Source organism: Mus caroli, chromosome 13 (assembly GCF_900094665.2).
Source record: "Mus caroli chromosome 13, CAROLI_EIJ_v1.1, whole genome shotgun sequence".
Lineage (NCBI taxonomy): Eukaryota > Metazoa > Chordata > Mammalia > Rodentia > Muridae > Mus > Mus caroli.
This window is the reverse complement of record NC_034582.1, coordinates 19,251,431-19,265,131: the sequence shown is the minus strand read 5'-3', so window position 1 is coordinate 19,265,131 and position 13,701 is coordinate 19,251,431. Positions and strand designations below refer to the sequence as shown.

Below are 13,701 nucleotides of genomic sequence, written 5' to 3'. Positions count from 1 at the left end.
AAAAACCAAAAAAAAAAAAAAAAAAAAAAAACATGGGCCAGGACATTCCTAAATACATTCCGTGATAAGTTTTTCTCAACTTGACTCAAGCTAGTCTTCCGGAAGAGGGAACCGCCATTGTGAAAAATGCCTTTATCAGATTTGCCTGCAGGCAAGTCTGTGGGAGCATTTACATAAGTACTGATTGGCGTGGAATGGCTCAGTCCACTGTGGGTGATGCCACCCTTGGGCAAGTGGTTCTGGGTTGTATAAGAAGCAGGGTGATCAAACCATAGTGAGCAAGCTTTTAAGCAGCACCCCTCCATGTTATCTGCTTCGCTTCCTGCCCTCAAGTGCCGGCGTTGCTTGGATTTCTGCCCAGGCTTCCCTGACGATGGACTGTGATCAAGACGGTTAAGTTAAATAAACCCTTTCCTCCCCAGGTTGCTTTTGGTCATAGTATTTTAACACAGCAACAGAAACCAACCTAAAACACATATCAAAAGCTTCTCAAGCTTCGTGTCTCATGCTTTTGCATTCACTCTTTTTTCTTTTCTTTTTTTTTTGACTTTTTTGAGACAGGGTTTCTCTGTGTAGCCCTGGCTGTCCTGGCACTCACTTTGTATACCAGACTGGCCTCAGAACTCAGAAATCCGCCTCCCGAGTGCTGGGATTAAAGGCGTGCGCCACCACGCCCGGCTTGCATTCACTCTTGATCTTCGGCGTTTCTATGTTGAACTGGGCAATAGCTCTGCTTCAGGATGGTATTGTCTGTCTATGGTATCACTGCCGTTTCCTCTCTCTTTTAATAAAGAGAGGAGGCCCTAAAGAGACAGGACAGCACCATAGGACAAGGGCAGTGAAGACCTTAAAAAACTTCCCTGATGATTGTCTACATTTAAAATGAAACAGGAAATAAAAATACTTATTTCATAAGTCAGACAGGCTATACACCTCCCTTCGATAGCTCAGTTGGTAGAGCGGAGGACTGTAGTATAGGTGTTGATATCCTTAGGTCGCTGGTTCGAATCCGGCTCGAAGGAGGTGTCTTTTAATTGACATTTATAACACCAAAAGATAGAATAGTACACGCCTTTAATCCCAGCACTCGGGAGGCAGAGGCAGGCAAAACCAGACTCGAACCCGCGCCCCCGCCCCTCCAATGTTTATTTTACCTTAAATCCTACAATTGAGTATTTAAATCCTACAATTGAGGATTTACACCATGGTGAGACCGTTTCAAAAATATCATTATTCCTTCGAGCCGGATTCGAACCAGCGACCTAAGGATCACCACATTAGTAGTCTACAGTCCTCCGCTCTACCAACTGAGCTATCGAAGGAAGATGCTATGAGTTCTTTAGCATTTGCAAGAAACATTTTTATACATGTCATAATTCATAATATTCAAACCTTTCATAACTCACATATTCCATGAAAATATCCCTGGATGGCTTCTTGGTTTTCCTAACAGATTCATTTTTATGTCTTAGGATCAGGAAACTGAATGGCGCCAATGGTATTTGCTGGCCGAGCATGACAGCACACTTAAAATGAAATAGTTAACATTTTTGCTTGGTTTTGTGTGTGTGTGTGTGTGTGTGTGTGTGTGTGTGACATGTTTCATTTATTTGCCCCACCACAATTGTGGAAAATAGTATGGACTACTCCTGTCCTACTTGTCAAAGGCCTCTTAAGTTTTGTGTCTCATGCATTTGTGTTTACCCCTGGGTTTTCCTTGTTCAAAAAGGAGAATCACACGTTTCCCTGAAGTGGGCAATAGCTCTGCTTCAGGATGGTAGTTTGTCTATGTTACCACTGACATTTTCACTCACTTTTAATAAAGGAGGTGCTGAGACTGGACAGCACAGCAGGGAAGTGCAACAGAGGGAGTGAGCCCTGCCTGGAAGGGCTCGTGAACATTCTTAGGAGTACTTTTTGGAAATCTATGTAAAACACTTATATATTAAAAGCACTCAACTCAAACCTGTTCTTAAACACCTGTTGAGGGATCACTAGCTAACTTAGTTTTAGAATATCCTGGTACCCATCAAACATTTTCTTGTATTTCAAAATGAATCAGAATAAGTCAGCCAACTATTTTACATATCCTAAAGGATAATTGAGTGTCTTCCTTCGATAGCTCAGTTGGTAGAGCGGAGGACTGTAGAGTTAGTAGTGTGGTAATCCTTAGGTCGCTGGTTCGAATCCGGCTCGAAGGAGAGACCTTTTGAAAAGGTATCACCAAATTGAGAATTCTAGGGCTTTCAAGGGTTTCCACTGAACCAATGTCACTTGAAACACGCAGTTGTAGGATTTGAGGTAAAAGTAAACTTCAGGCCCACATAAGGTGGGAGCACTTATATTTTACGAAATCGAGACTGGATCATGGGAAGGCGTAACGATGAAAAGATACCTGGCACGACATGCGAGATGCATGTTCACTCATTGACGACTCAATGGTTCTTCACGATCCTCTCTATGCTCATATATATAATTTTAATATATAAATTAAAATTTAAAAGGGTCTCTTGTAGCCCAGGTTGGTCTGGAACTTCCTTTCTTCTCCATCTCCCAAGAGCTGAGGATTACAGGATTGCCACGACTTCCAGTTTCCTTGGCATTTATTTGGCATTTAATGTGTACAAATATTTCATTAACAACGCACGTGCAAAGTACAGAAAGCCACTTAGCCACCACACTCTTGTGCCTTCTTTACATGTGCCCCTCCCCCAGTTCTCAATGTTTTGAAGTAACTATAAGACGCTCTCACGTGTCATCATTGTTGGTGAAGTAGTCAGTTAAAAGTTAAAAGTAGGGGTCTTTTCTCTCCATATTCACTTTTTATAAAAGGAGCAGAGGTAACCAACAGCAAGTTCTCTTCAATGCAAGTCCCCAAAGTCAGGTTTAGTTATTAGGTACTTAGACGCACCTCAGCTTTACAAATAACGCCCAGAGTCTGCGGACACAGCTGCCGTGCCTTCTATATGTTTCGTGATGATGAAGGATAAAATATTATGTAGGGCCTTGGCGAGGGAAAACTTGAGTCCTCAGGATCATCCTGCGCTCCGTCCGTCCGTAAAGCAGGAGAGGTTAGTACATCATGTCTAGCAGAGGCGTCGCTCGAGCGTCATCAGCGGCTGTGGCCCGCCACTGCGCTGGGCCCTGGCAAGTAGGTCCCAATAGCGAGGCGGCCTGCTGGTGTGCGGACCGCGCCCCCTGGCGGCTGGTCCGAGGCTGAGCACTACTACCCGGACCCTTCGCTCATCAACTTGCACGGATTCGAACACAACAGTAGTCAAACCAGCTTTTTACTCAAACATTTACAGATTTAAGTATTCACAAGGTGAAATGTAAATTTACTAAAGGCGCGTTTAAAATTTTAAAACCGCAACTCCAGTTAAAATCCCAAAAGAATACGTGCAAATTTATAAGCTGCTTCAAAAACTTTAATTTTAAAATGTTAAAACCTCAAAAAATTCAAATAATAAAAATTCAAATAATATGTTGAAACTTCAGATAATTAAAACTTCAAGGCTCAGACTGAAGTTTACAAATTGAACTTCATAAAACTTTTTAAAATGTGTGTTAACCTTTCAACCACATTCGCACCACAGACCTGGAAGAAAATGCTGTTTTGGTCTCTACAACACACTCTCTCAACACTCTGTTCTGCAAAAATCCCACGAGAGGCACCAGAGCACGCTCTTGGTGCAGGGAGGCAAAAATCATTCATATACATTTGTAAAAAAAAATTAAAAATATTCCGTGAGAGCTTGCCTCAGACGAGGGCTGCGCGCGACGGAGGTATTTTACCCGGACCCACGTCCTGCGGCTCCCACCCCTTCTCCTCAGTCTAGTCTGTTGGCCCCGCCCCTCCCGCCCCGCCCCGTCTGTCCCCGCCCCGCCCCGCCGTAGAACGGCACCCAGGATTTACGTCACTTCTTGGCCCCGACCGCAGATTGGCTCGCAGGATGTGCGTCATCAAATGGCGACAGATTCTCGGCTGTCGTGCTCCCCAGATCTTGCCATGGTGAAGGCGGGAGAGTTGGTGGATCAGCAAAAGGCTGCGATGGAGGAAAAGGAAGAGGAGGAGGAAGAGGCGAATGCAGAGGCGGCGGAGGATCAGGAGGAGCCCGAGGACGCGGCCTGTAGCAGCAGCAGCAGCAAGAAGAAGAAGGTAGTTCCGGGGATTGTTTATCTAGGCCACGTCCCGCCGCGATTCCGGCCCCTTCACGTACGCAACCTGCTCAGCGCCTACGGCGAGGTGGGACGCGTTTTCTTCCAGGCCGAGGGTAAGCCCTGCGTCGAAAGGAGAGGTGGCAATGCGGGCAGGCGGGCGCTACTCATTTTCTTGGCTGTACACGAATGAGGCAGGGGGTGCTGGCTCTCGGAAGGCTGTGGCCCCCTCCTAGCTGCTAAGTATGTATCACTCACGAACTTTAGGTGGCAGGCGGGGAAGGGAAATGGAGAGGGTGAGTGGGTAGAGAGAGTGCTTTAATAAGGCTCGAAAGATACCCACAATTTTCTTTTTTTAAAAAATTTATTTATTTACTATTTTTTGTAGCTGTCTTCAGACACACCAGAAGAGGGCATCAGATCCCATTACAGATGGTTGTGAGCCACCATGTGGTTGCTGGGAGTTGAACTCAGGACCTCTGAAAGAGCAGTCAGTACTCTTAACCACTGAGCCATCTCTCCAGGCCTCTCAGTTTTCAAATAGTCCCTGAAACTGTATGATTAGCCTCCTTCAGCCTCTTCACCTTTTTTTTTTTTCTTTTTGGTTTTTCGAGACAGGGTTTCTCTGTAGCCCTGGCTGTCCTGGAACTCACTCTGTAGACCAGGCTGGCCTCGAACTCAGAGATCCGCCTGCCTCTGCCTCCCAAGTGCTGGGATTAAAGGCGTGCACTACCGCTGCCCGGCTCTCTTCCACCTCTTGACATGCACAACTTGGAAATGGAGGTGGGGACTGGAGTTGTTCTTGGTGCTGTTCTAATGTTCAAGAAGTCATTTGAAGGGAGGCATGAGTTAAAGAAAGGAGAAGCTGCCCCTTACAGACAGCCGTGTTTCATCAACCACTGTAAAGTAGCACCTAAACAAGCAGGTGCGGCTTATGGCTAAACTGAGGTGGGTCTCAGTGGGTGCTTGACCGGGGTGTTCATTGTGTATGGCCTACAGACCACTTTGTGAAACGCAAGAAGAAGGCAGCCGCGGCTGCAGGAGGAAAGAAGGGAGCTAAGTACAGCAAGGACTATACCGAAGGCTGGGTGGAGTTCCGAGACAAAGGTGTAGCCAAGCGAGTGGCAGCCAGTCTACATAACACGCCCATGGGCGCCCGCAAGCGCAGCCCCTTCCGTTACGACCTGTGGAACCTCAAGGTGAGGTTCTCAGTTTGTCTGCCACATCTTCATTCCCCCCTCCAGCTCTAGTCCAGGCACCCCCTCCTTCCTGCTAGCTCTGAGCAGCTCCCAGTTTCTTTTCCCGTTCTTCCCTACTGTGACCTTTTCTTCTTTTCCTTCTCACAGTATTTGCATCGTTTTACTTGGTCCCACCTCAGTGAACACCTTGCCTTTGAGCGCCAAGTACGAAGGCAACGCCTGAGAGCAGAGGTCGCCCAAGCAAAGCGAGAGACTGATTTCTATCTTCGAAACGTAGAACAGGGACGACACTTCCTTGCAGCTGATGGGGATGCTACTCGGCCAAATAGCTCCTGGACATTCACCCAGCGTCCCACTGAGCAGGAGTTTAGGGCCCGGAAAGCAGCACGGCCAGGAGGGCGGGAAAGAGCGCGGCTGGCTAATGTCGAGGACCAGGCCCGATCCAACAGAGGGCTCCTTGCCAAGATCTTTGGAGCCCCTCTACCTGCAGAGAGCAAGGAAAAACCGTAGGACTCCTGGTGGTGGAAGAAATACCTACCAGCCCTGCACCATTTTGATCTGCTTCCTGAAGAGTGTGACCATCTAGGCAGATGTTTTCTCTATTCCCCACACCAAGAGTCTGGTAAAGGTCTTTTGTTGGTGTCTTTTACCTACTTTGAACAAATCCTGTAAGTGCCAGCCTGAGAACCTTACTCGTCCTATCCAGGGTGAAGACCCCTGTAGGTGCCTGTTGTGTTTTGTTTGATTTCTGATTGCCTGACTCTTTCTCAGTGGACAGCTAACAGTTTCTGACTGAAAGAGTGGACTTGCCCGCCACTAGGGTCGTGGTCTGTGGTGTTTGTTCACTGTGGTGGAAGGCTGAATTAACAGGAATTGGATTGGTGGTCCAATTTGAGGCTTATATTTGAAAATAAAAAATAATTTATTTTTATATGCTTTTTAGTTTTTCATTAAGTAAGTTTCAACTTCTTTTGAAGCCATGCATGCCGCTCAGTTACTTTAGCACAGGCATGATTCTCCTCCACCCATGAATCTCAGTTACTCTGTCAGATATGATCCCAATGCTCCTGTGTTAGTCAGGGTTCTCTAGAGTCACAGAACTTATGGGTAGTCTCTGTATAGTAATGGAGATTTGTTGATGGTTTACTGACTGTCCTCTAACTCCCAACAGTGGTCAGGAGCACCTGTGAATGGAAGTGCAAAAGTCTAGCAATTGCTCAGTCCCATGAGACAAGCAGACAAAGGAGGGTCTTCCTTCTTCCAATGTCATTATGTAGGTCTCCTTAGAAGATGTGGCCCAGGTTAAAGGTGTGTACCTCCATTCCTGGATCTGGGACTTGCTTTGTCCCAGATGACCTTGAACTCGGAGATCTCCTTTCCATGGAGGAAGTAGTACAGTGTAGTAAATCTGCCACCAGGTTTCTGGCTGCTCACCTCAAAGAATCTAGGGCTCAGTGTTAGTTTGTGCTATTAGCAGATCTGGCATTCAGCAGCAGCAGCTGTAGCCAGGTCAGCCTTGGTGAGTGGAAGTCCCTGTTGAGCCCGAGCATAACCTCCATCTCAGTCACCATAGCCACTTTGTTCATGTGCCCACTGAGCAATGACAGGGATGGCTGGGGAAAGAGGCTGACTGTCCACAGAACGGGTCATCTAATCCACTTGATTATTGAGCTCCTTGGCTGAAGTTACCTTTTGGTGAGCGTTTACATGGGACATAAATATCTTCACATCCTTTGCCCATTTGGAGAGATCTATCCACATACTTCTTCCCCAGATGTCTTTCTCACCAGTTTTCCAATTGTGATCTTTCTAAGTCCTTGACCATCCAGCCAATCCATTGGCTATAGCCCATGAGTCGGTAAACAGTTGTACATCTGGCCATTTCTTTTGCCAAACAAACTAATACCACGTGTACTGCCTGAAGTTTTGCCCACTGTGAAGATTTTCCTTCACCTGTATCTTTCAGGGTTGCCCTGGAAAGGGGTTATACTGCAGCTGTCCGCTTCTGGGTGGTGCCTGCATAACGTGTAGAGCCGTCAGTAATCCAGGCCCTAGTCTTCAGTCAATCGATCATAGGGAACACCCCATGAGGCTATAGGTGCATGCTTGGCAGCAGATGGCATTGTAATGGGAGTAGAAACCATTAGCATTTGAGCACCTTCTTCATGTAACTTGCTTGTACCTTCAAGACCTGCTCTGGCCCAATCACATATATACCACTTCCATTTGATAATAGACTGCTGCTTTGTACGTCCTACTTTATGACTTGGAGGGTCTGATAGCACCCAGCTCATGATGGATAGTTCAAGTTCAGGTTGCTTGGTAACTTGGTGTCCTTGTCAAACGTTCAGTTTCCACTAAGGTCCAATAGCAGGCCAAGAGCTGTTTTTTAAAGGGAGAATGGTTGTCTGCAGATGATGGTAGAGCTTTGCTCCAATATCCCAAAGGTCTTATCTGTGATTCCCCTACAGGGGCCTGTCAGAGGCTCCAAACAGCATCTCTATCTGCCACCAGTACCTCAAGTGCCATCAGGTCTGCTGGATCATATGATTCAGGAGTAGAGCAGCCTGCACAGCAGCCTGGACCTGTTGAAGGGCCTTCTGTTTCAGGCCCCACACATGTCACTTGGTATATGGGCCTGAGTAACACACTCAAGTGAGGAATGTACTGTCTCCAGAATCCAAATAGACCCACTAAATGTGCTTCTTTCTTGGTAGTGGGAGGGGCCAGGTGCAATACCTTATCTTTCACCTTAAAAGGAATATCTCTGCATATCCCACATTACTGGACCTAGGGACTGCTCCTCATAACTTTCTTATTTTGTATTAGGGCCTCACTCAAGTGAGACTTAGCCTTGAACTCATTCTGTAAGTTGCTCAAGTTAGCCTTGAGCTAACTTTGGTCAGGTAGGCTCTGAACATGAAATCCTGTCTCAGCCTCCCAAAAACTTGGGATAATAGGCCTGTATCAACAGGCCTCGTTTCAATATTCTTAAATAAACAAATAGCATAATAATTAACCTCCGTTTCTTTGTAGGGTAAATCCTTACCTGGAAAAGGCATCCACAAGCTATCACATGCCTTATCTTTTAAAATGTTTCAGTATTCATTTTGGTACATGTCTTCTGTACAAAAACTGCATATGTGATAAGAAAGATGTTTACTAATAGATCTAGGGGTTAAAAATACTGTCGTGGTTTGAATATGCTTGGCCCAGAGAGTGGCACTATTTGGAGGAATGGCCTTGTTGGAGTAGGTGTGTTACTGTGGGCATGGGGTTTAAGACCCTCACTCTAGCTGCCTAGAAGTCAGTCTTCCACTAGCAGCCTTCATATGAAGATGTAGAACCCTCAGCTTTGCCTGTATCATGCCTGGATGCTTCCAGGCTCCCACCTTGATGATAATGGACTGAACCTCTGAACCTGTAAGCCAGCCCCAATTAGATGTTGTCCTTTATAAGACTTGCCTTGGTCATGGTGTCTGTTCACAGCAGTTAAACCCTAACTAAGACAAAGACTGAGCCTCTCATAGATCCTGCCATTCCAGCCACTTTTCCTACCTCCATTCTCCTCCCTCAGTCCAGCCCATGTCGTGGGTCTATCACATGGACTGCCTTCCTCAGCACCTTCTGAAACTTCTCTTCCAACAGCCTGAACCCCTGGCCCCTTGTTCCCTTCCTCACAAGCTCAAGTGCATTTCCCCTTCAAGATTCAGTCACACAGAATGTCAGGCTGGCTTCCCCTGACTTCCCCTCCTAAGGTGAGCATCCTGCTTCTGCGGGGCTGGAGCACTGTCTTCTCTCTGGGGTAGCTCCTCCTGTTTTACAGTAATTGTTGATGTTTTTACCCAGGTGTTATCAGTATGAAGGCCCAACATTATCTTTGGCTCTTTAGGGCTTCAGTCTGGTAAATAAATGTTCACCACCTCTTTGAGTGAGTTGCTGTGAGGAGAGGTTTTATAAAATCCTAAGTAACACATTTTCTGCACTCCACGACCTGTGATGTTTGCCTTGACAACCAGTTTGGAAAGTGTCATCTACTTGTGACAGTGATAAGGAGCGTCAGGAAGCTCTTGATCCAGTCAGTCACAAAGGTAATAAAAGGCCGAGTTACATCTTCACCTGGGACTCTGTGAGCCTACTCTGTCCACATCGAGCCTCTTCTACAGGAACAACGGTAAGAACAGAGTGAAAGTCAGCTAATCTGTGGTGGTTGTTCTCTGTGACTAGAGCCCAATAATGAAACACTGATAAAAACAAATGCCTGGACTTTGTACAAACCTCTAATCTCAGTACTTGGGAGTCAGGCACATCTCTGTGAGTTCAAGGCCAACCTGGTCTACATAGTTAGTTCCAGGACAGACAGCGCTACATGGTGAGGAGGAAGTGGGTAGGAGGAGGAAGAGGAAGAAGAGAAGAAGACTCGACAAAGTGTTTTTCAGGCTCAGAAAGTGCATTGTGACTTCATTACTAGCTGTAGGATGATCTGTGGTGTGCAGTTACAGCCAAAGCTAGCTGACTCCTACTTGTAATGCAGTGTGGAGTCCTGTGCAGTTAAGATCATTGTGCCCATACTTGCTGAATCTCAGTTGGCAATATGGGCTATGGATTAGTTGATGTGATGGCTATCCCAGGAAATTAATTACAGACTAATGTGGGTTAAATATACAGAATAGAGCTCTCATTTTTAACAATTAATTAATTAATTAATTAATGTTTTTCCTGACTAGGTTTCTCTCTCTAACCAACCACCCTGGCTGTTCTGGACCTTGCTTTGTACTCTAGGCTGAACTTGAACTCATGGAGATCCACCTGCCTCTGCCTCCTCCTCTGCCTCTTGAGTGCTGGGATTAAAGGCATGCACCACTAGTGCCTAGCCTTGCTTTATCTATCTATCTATCTATCTATTTATTAGATATTTTCTTTATATACATTTCAAATGCTATTCCGAAAGTTCCCTATACCCTCCCTCTGCTCTGCTCCCCTACCCACCCACTCCTGCTTCTTGCCTTGCTCTTTTTAAAAATTGATTTTCTAAAAAAATTTTTTTCTTACGTGTATGGGTGATTACCCTCATGTATGTCTGTGCACAGTGGGCATTACATCCTGATGCTGACAGTTGTGAACTGATGTTAGGAGCCCAGGTCATCAGGAGGAGCGTAGATCCCAATGATGTCAGGAGACCCTGCAGTAACCACTGTCATTTCTGTCTCCAGGTTTGTGGGTATGATAATAAAACCACTTCATTTTAGCTNCTTACTGTGGAAAGATTACTAGGCTAGCTCTCTCATCACTCAGTATTGGAACCTTATGTCCCAATCCTCTGATCTAACTGATGAAAAATTAGAGTTAGTGATGGCTGGCTGTGTACCAAGAGTCAGTGGGGTGCACTANGCCAAATGGAAATGTGTTTTCTGTTGTTAATCTCCTTACTTAAAGATAGGCCTCACTGTGTTTCCTTGGCTGGCTCCGGCCTGCCTATGTGGACAGAATGAATTCTCAATCCTANCCCCCCTCAAAGTGCTAGATAACAGGCAGATTGTTACTATCAGTTTCAGACTCCTGGCTTCCTGTTCAGAAATCAGACCTGTAGAATCTTCCAATAAGTTGCTTCCAGGTTCCTCACACTGAGGCCAGGGATTTGAATTTGTCAGTGCAAGGACTGAGCAAGTAAAAGCACTTGTCGCCAAACTGCTGAGCTGAGTTTGTTCCCGGGTAGAACGCGTGGTTGAAGGAGAGAACCCGCTCCTGCACTTGCCCTGATTTCCACGATGGAGCCAGGGCACTCTCCTCTCCTGCCCTCCAGCAAATACCTGTAAAAGAATTAAAAACAAGAGTGCTTGCATCAGCGAGGCTGGGAAGCTGGAGGGTAGACAGATGTCAGAAAGGCCGGTAGATCGACACTAAGAAGATCACTGACAAAGCATCTAATCGCTGTACTCCACCCACGTCAAGAAAATCGTCAGAAAGCTTCTTTCTGAGAAGTTTATCAAAAAACTCGGTTACGACTTGCATTAGGTCATTGCACACTGGGAAGGTCGAGGGAGGTGCAAAAGGTTTTTACAGGTGAAAATAAGAAACCAGCACCGGTTGCATAGGCGGCAACCCATTTTGCAAGGAGAGCGCCCATGTGAGGATTCTTGGCTTTGTTTTAAACTCCCCCTCCGAGAATGAACACAAAAACAAGCAGCTCACCCTGCTCAGTTTTCTTTGATAAACAACTGTTGCAGTCCATGTAGAAACAAGCTCCCACCGCTCTTAACCAACACAGAGAGAAGCTTTAGTGGGGAAGTAGGTGCACCTGGTTAGGCATAAACACTATGCAAAAGCGCCAAACAGACATGAGATATAGAACCTTCTTGCAGCTAGGAGGCGACGAGGATGAGTTTCTACCCAATGATTGGGGCTGAGGCCAGAGGAGCTGTATTTTTCCTTGTCTCCCCACCAGGCCCTGTGGGTCCTGAATCCCATTATACTGTGTGTGCGCCAAGCCTGCTTCCTGCGCTCACCGTTGGGAGGACTCTCTGGATTTGTCCTTAAGGAGACATCCACACCTTGAGAGGATCACCAATGTAAGGGAGGTTGGCCACCTCGCAGTCCGTACACGATATCCCGAGTCATCAAATTCTCAGCACAAAGATTTATTATCCAAGAAGGTCAAGCGGGGTAGCTGGTGGTGTGTGCGCGCGCGCACACGTGGCGTCGGAGTTGGCGGCCGCGGCGGCAGCAGCAGCAAGCAAGCAAAGCAAAATAGCAGGAGTGGGTTTTTAAGGAGAAAGGAGGGAGTCTGTGCTAGAGTCACAATGTAAATACTCTGATATTATCTGGCACACATTACCGGGACTCTCAAAAAGTAACTGGCCAGAAATCTGAAAATTTGGAGAAACTTGTTTTTGTTTTCATATTATGTTAGAATTCTATTTTGTATCATTGATGAATACATTGGATAGTTTTATGTTAACACAGGCTGAAGTCATCTGAAAGGATGGAATCTCAAGAAAGTGCTTCCATAAGATGGGTTGTAGATAAGCCTGTAGGGCATCTTCTTAATTGATGGAGGAAGGCCTGGCCCATTGTGGGTGGGGCCATCTTTGGGCAGGTGGTCCTGGGTTTTACAAGAAAGTAGGCTGATCAAGCCAGTAGGCAGCACTCCTCCATGGCTTCTGCATCAACTACTGTTTCCAACTCCCTGCCCTGTTTGGGTTTCACTTCTGACTCCCTTTGATGATGAGCTATAATGTGGAAATGTAAGCCAAATAAACCCTTCCTCCCCAGGTTTCTTTGGTCATGGTGTTTCATCACAACTATAGTAACCCTGAGACAGTGTATAACTGAAGCAAGATTGGAAGAGATGTGTTCCTGGGTACAGATCCCAAGGACAGTGCCATTGTTTGGGTTTCCCACTTCCACCTTTCTAAAAGCTCCTGTGTGGCTGGTGCAGGTGCAAAACATTTATGAGTTCACACCCGTGGTCTCTTCTGCTTTCAAACACATTGGCAGTGGGTATCCTGTTACCGTCATTTCTCAAGCTATCCTAAAATCTCTAACAGGTAAACATCCGCTGAAAGGAGACAGGGTGAGCCTCCAACAACCCATCCATCTTTGGATCTCTAAAGCAATGCCCTGAATGTTGAGTGACAGCCTGCCACTTACTTTCCTATCCCTCATACTCATTAGGACCACTCCTCCTGTAATCTGTTACTTTTAAGCCCTGTGGAACTTTTGTGGGAAAGTCCAGATGCCACCACCTTCCCCAGAGATGACTCATGATAAAAATACAGCTTACCCTGTGACATTCCTCTCAGGGACTACACTGCATTTTAGAACACTCTTGTGTCCCTAGATGAACCTCTGTTTTAACGCTGCATGGCCTCTGAGGCTGATTGAGATGGTGTTACCCCTTCATCTAGACAGACATATTTAACCATTGTGGAAGGAGAAATTACCTCAGTCTTCCCAGCCCCATTCTCCTGACCACTCCCTCCCCAACCTCTCCTGCACTATGCACAGTCCTCCACCTCCCCAACCTCTCCTGCACCATGCACAGTCCTCCACTTCCCCAGCCTCCCTTGCACCATGCACAGTCCTCAACCTCTCCAGCCTCTCCTGCATCATACACAGTCCTCCACCTTCCCAACCTCCCCTGCACCTTGCACAGTCCTCCAACTTCCCAACCTCCCCTGCACCTTGCACAGTCCTCCACTTGACATAAAAGAGAAAAAAAATCAGGTTAGGCATTTTTCAAAGAAGACAATAAACTAATTTATGAAAATGTGCCCATCTCATGAGTGACCAAGAAAATGAGACCCAAAGCCCAATGAGTATACCTTACTCCAGTCCTCCATAA

At 46.3% G+C, this 13,701-nt stretch overlaps 1 protein-coding gene and 3 non-coding genes across 4 annotated transcripts; 3 read left to right on the top strand and 1 right to left on the bottom strand.

Annotated features, from left to right (window-relative positions):
- Nucleotides 1–936: 936 nt before the first annotated feature.
- Trnay-gua lies at nucleotides 937–1,022 on the top strand. The gene is given in 2 exon segments: nucleotides 937–973; nucleotides 987–1,022. It is a non-coding gene; the product is annotated as a tRNA-Tyr (tRNA).
- A 212-nt stretch (nucleotides 1,023–1,234) lies between these two features.
- Trnay-gua lies at nucleotides 1,235–1,322 on the bottom strand. The gene is given in 2 exon segments: nucleotides 1,235–1,270; nucleotides 1,286–1,322. It is a non-coding gene; the product is annotated as a tRNA-Tyr (tRNA).
- A 790-nt stretch (nucleotides 1,323–2,112) lies between these two features.
- On the top strand, nucleotides 2,113–2,201 carry Trnay-gua. Its single transcript is given in 2 exon segments — nucleotides 2,113–2,149; nucleotides 2,166–2,201. It is a non-coding gene; the product is annotated as a tRNA-Tyr (tRNA).
- Nucleotides 2,202–3,974: 1,773 nt separating this feature from the next.
- Nucleotides 3,975–6,290, top strand: Abt1 (activator of basal transcription 1). The gene is made up of 3 exons (XM_021180575.2): nucleotides 3,975–4,274; nucleotides 5,158–5,357; nucleotides 5,505–6,290. Exons 1-3 carry the CDS (start codon nucleotides 4,010–4,012, stop codon nucleotides 5,865–5,867), a joined length of 828 nt encoding a protein of 275 aa, XP_021036234.1. The 5' UTR covers nucleotides 3,975–4,009; the 3' UTR covers nucleotides 5,868–6,290.
- The last annotated feature ends 7,411 nt before the right edge of the window (nucleotides 6,291–13,701 follow it).

Coding starts and splice junctions, on each gene's coding strand:
- Abt1 (XM_021180575.2), top strand. CDS start 4,010: ATGGTGAAGGCGGGAGAGTTGGTGGATCAGCAAAAGGCTGCGATGGAG. Junction 4,275..5,157: donor CGTTTTCTTCCAGGCCGAGG/GTAAGCCCTGCG, acceptor TATGGCCTACAG/ACCACTTTGTGAAACGCAAG. Junction 5,358..5,504: donor ACGACCTGTGGAACCTCAAG/GTGAGGTTCTCA, acceptor TCCTTCTCACAG/TATTTGCATCGTTTTACTTG.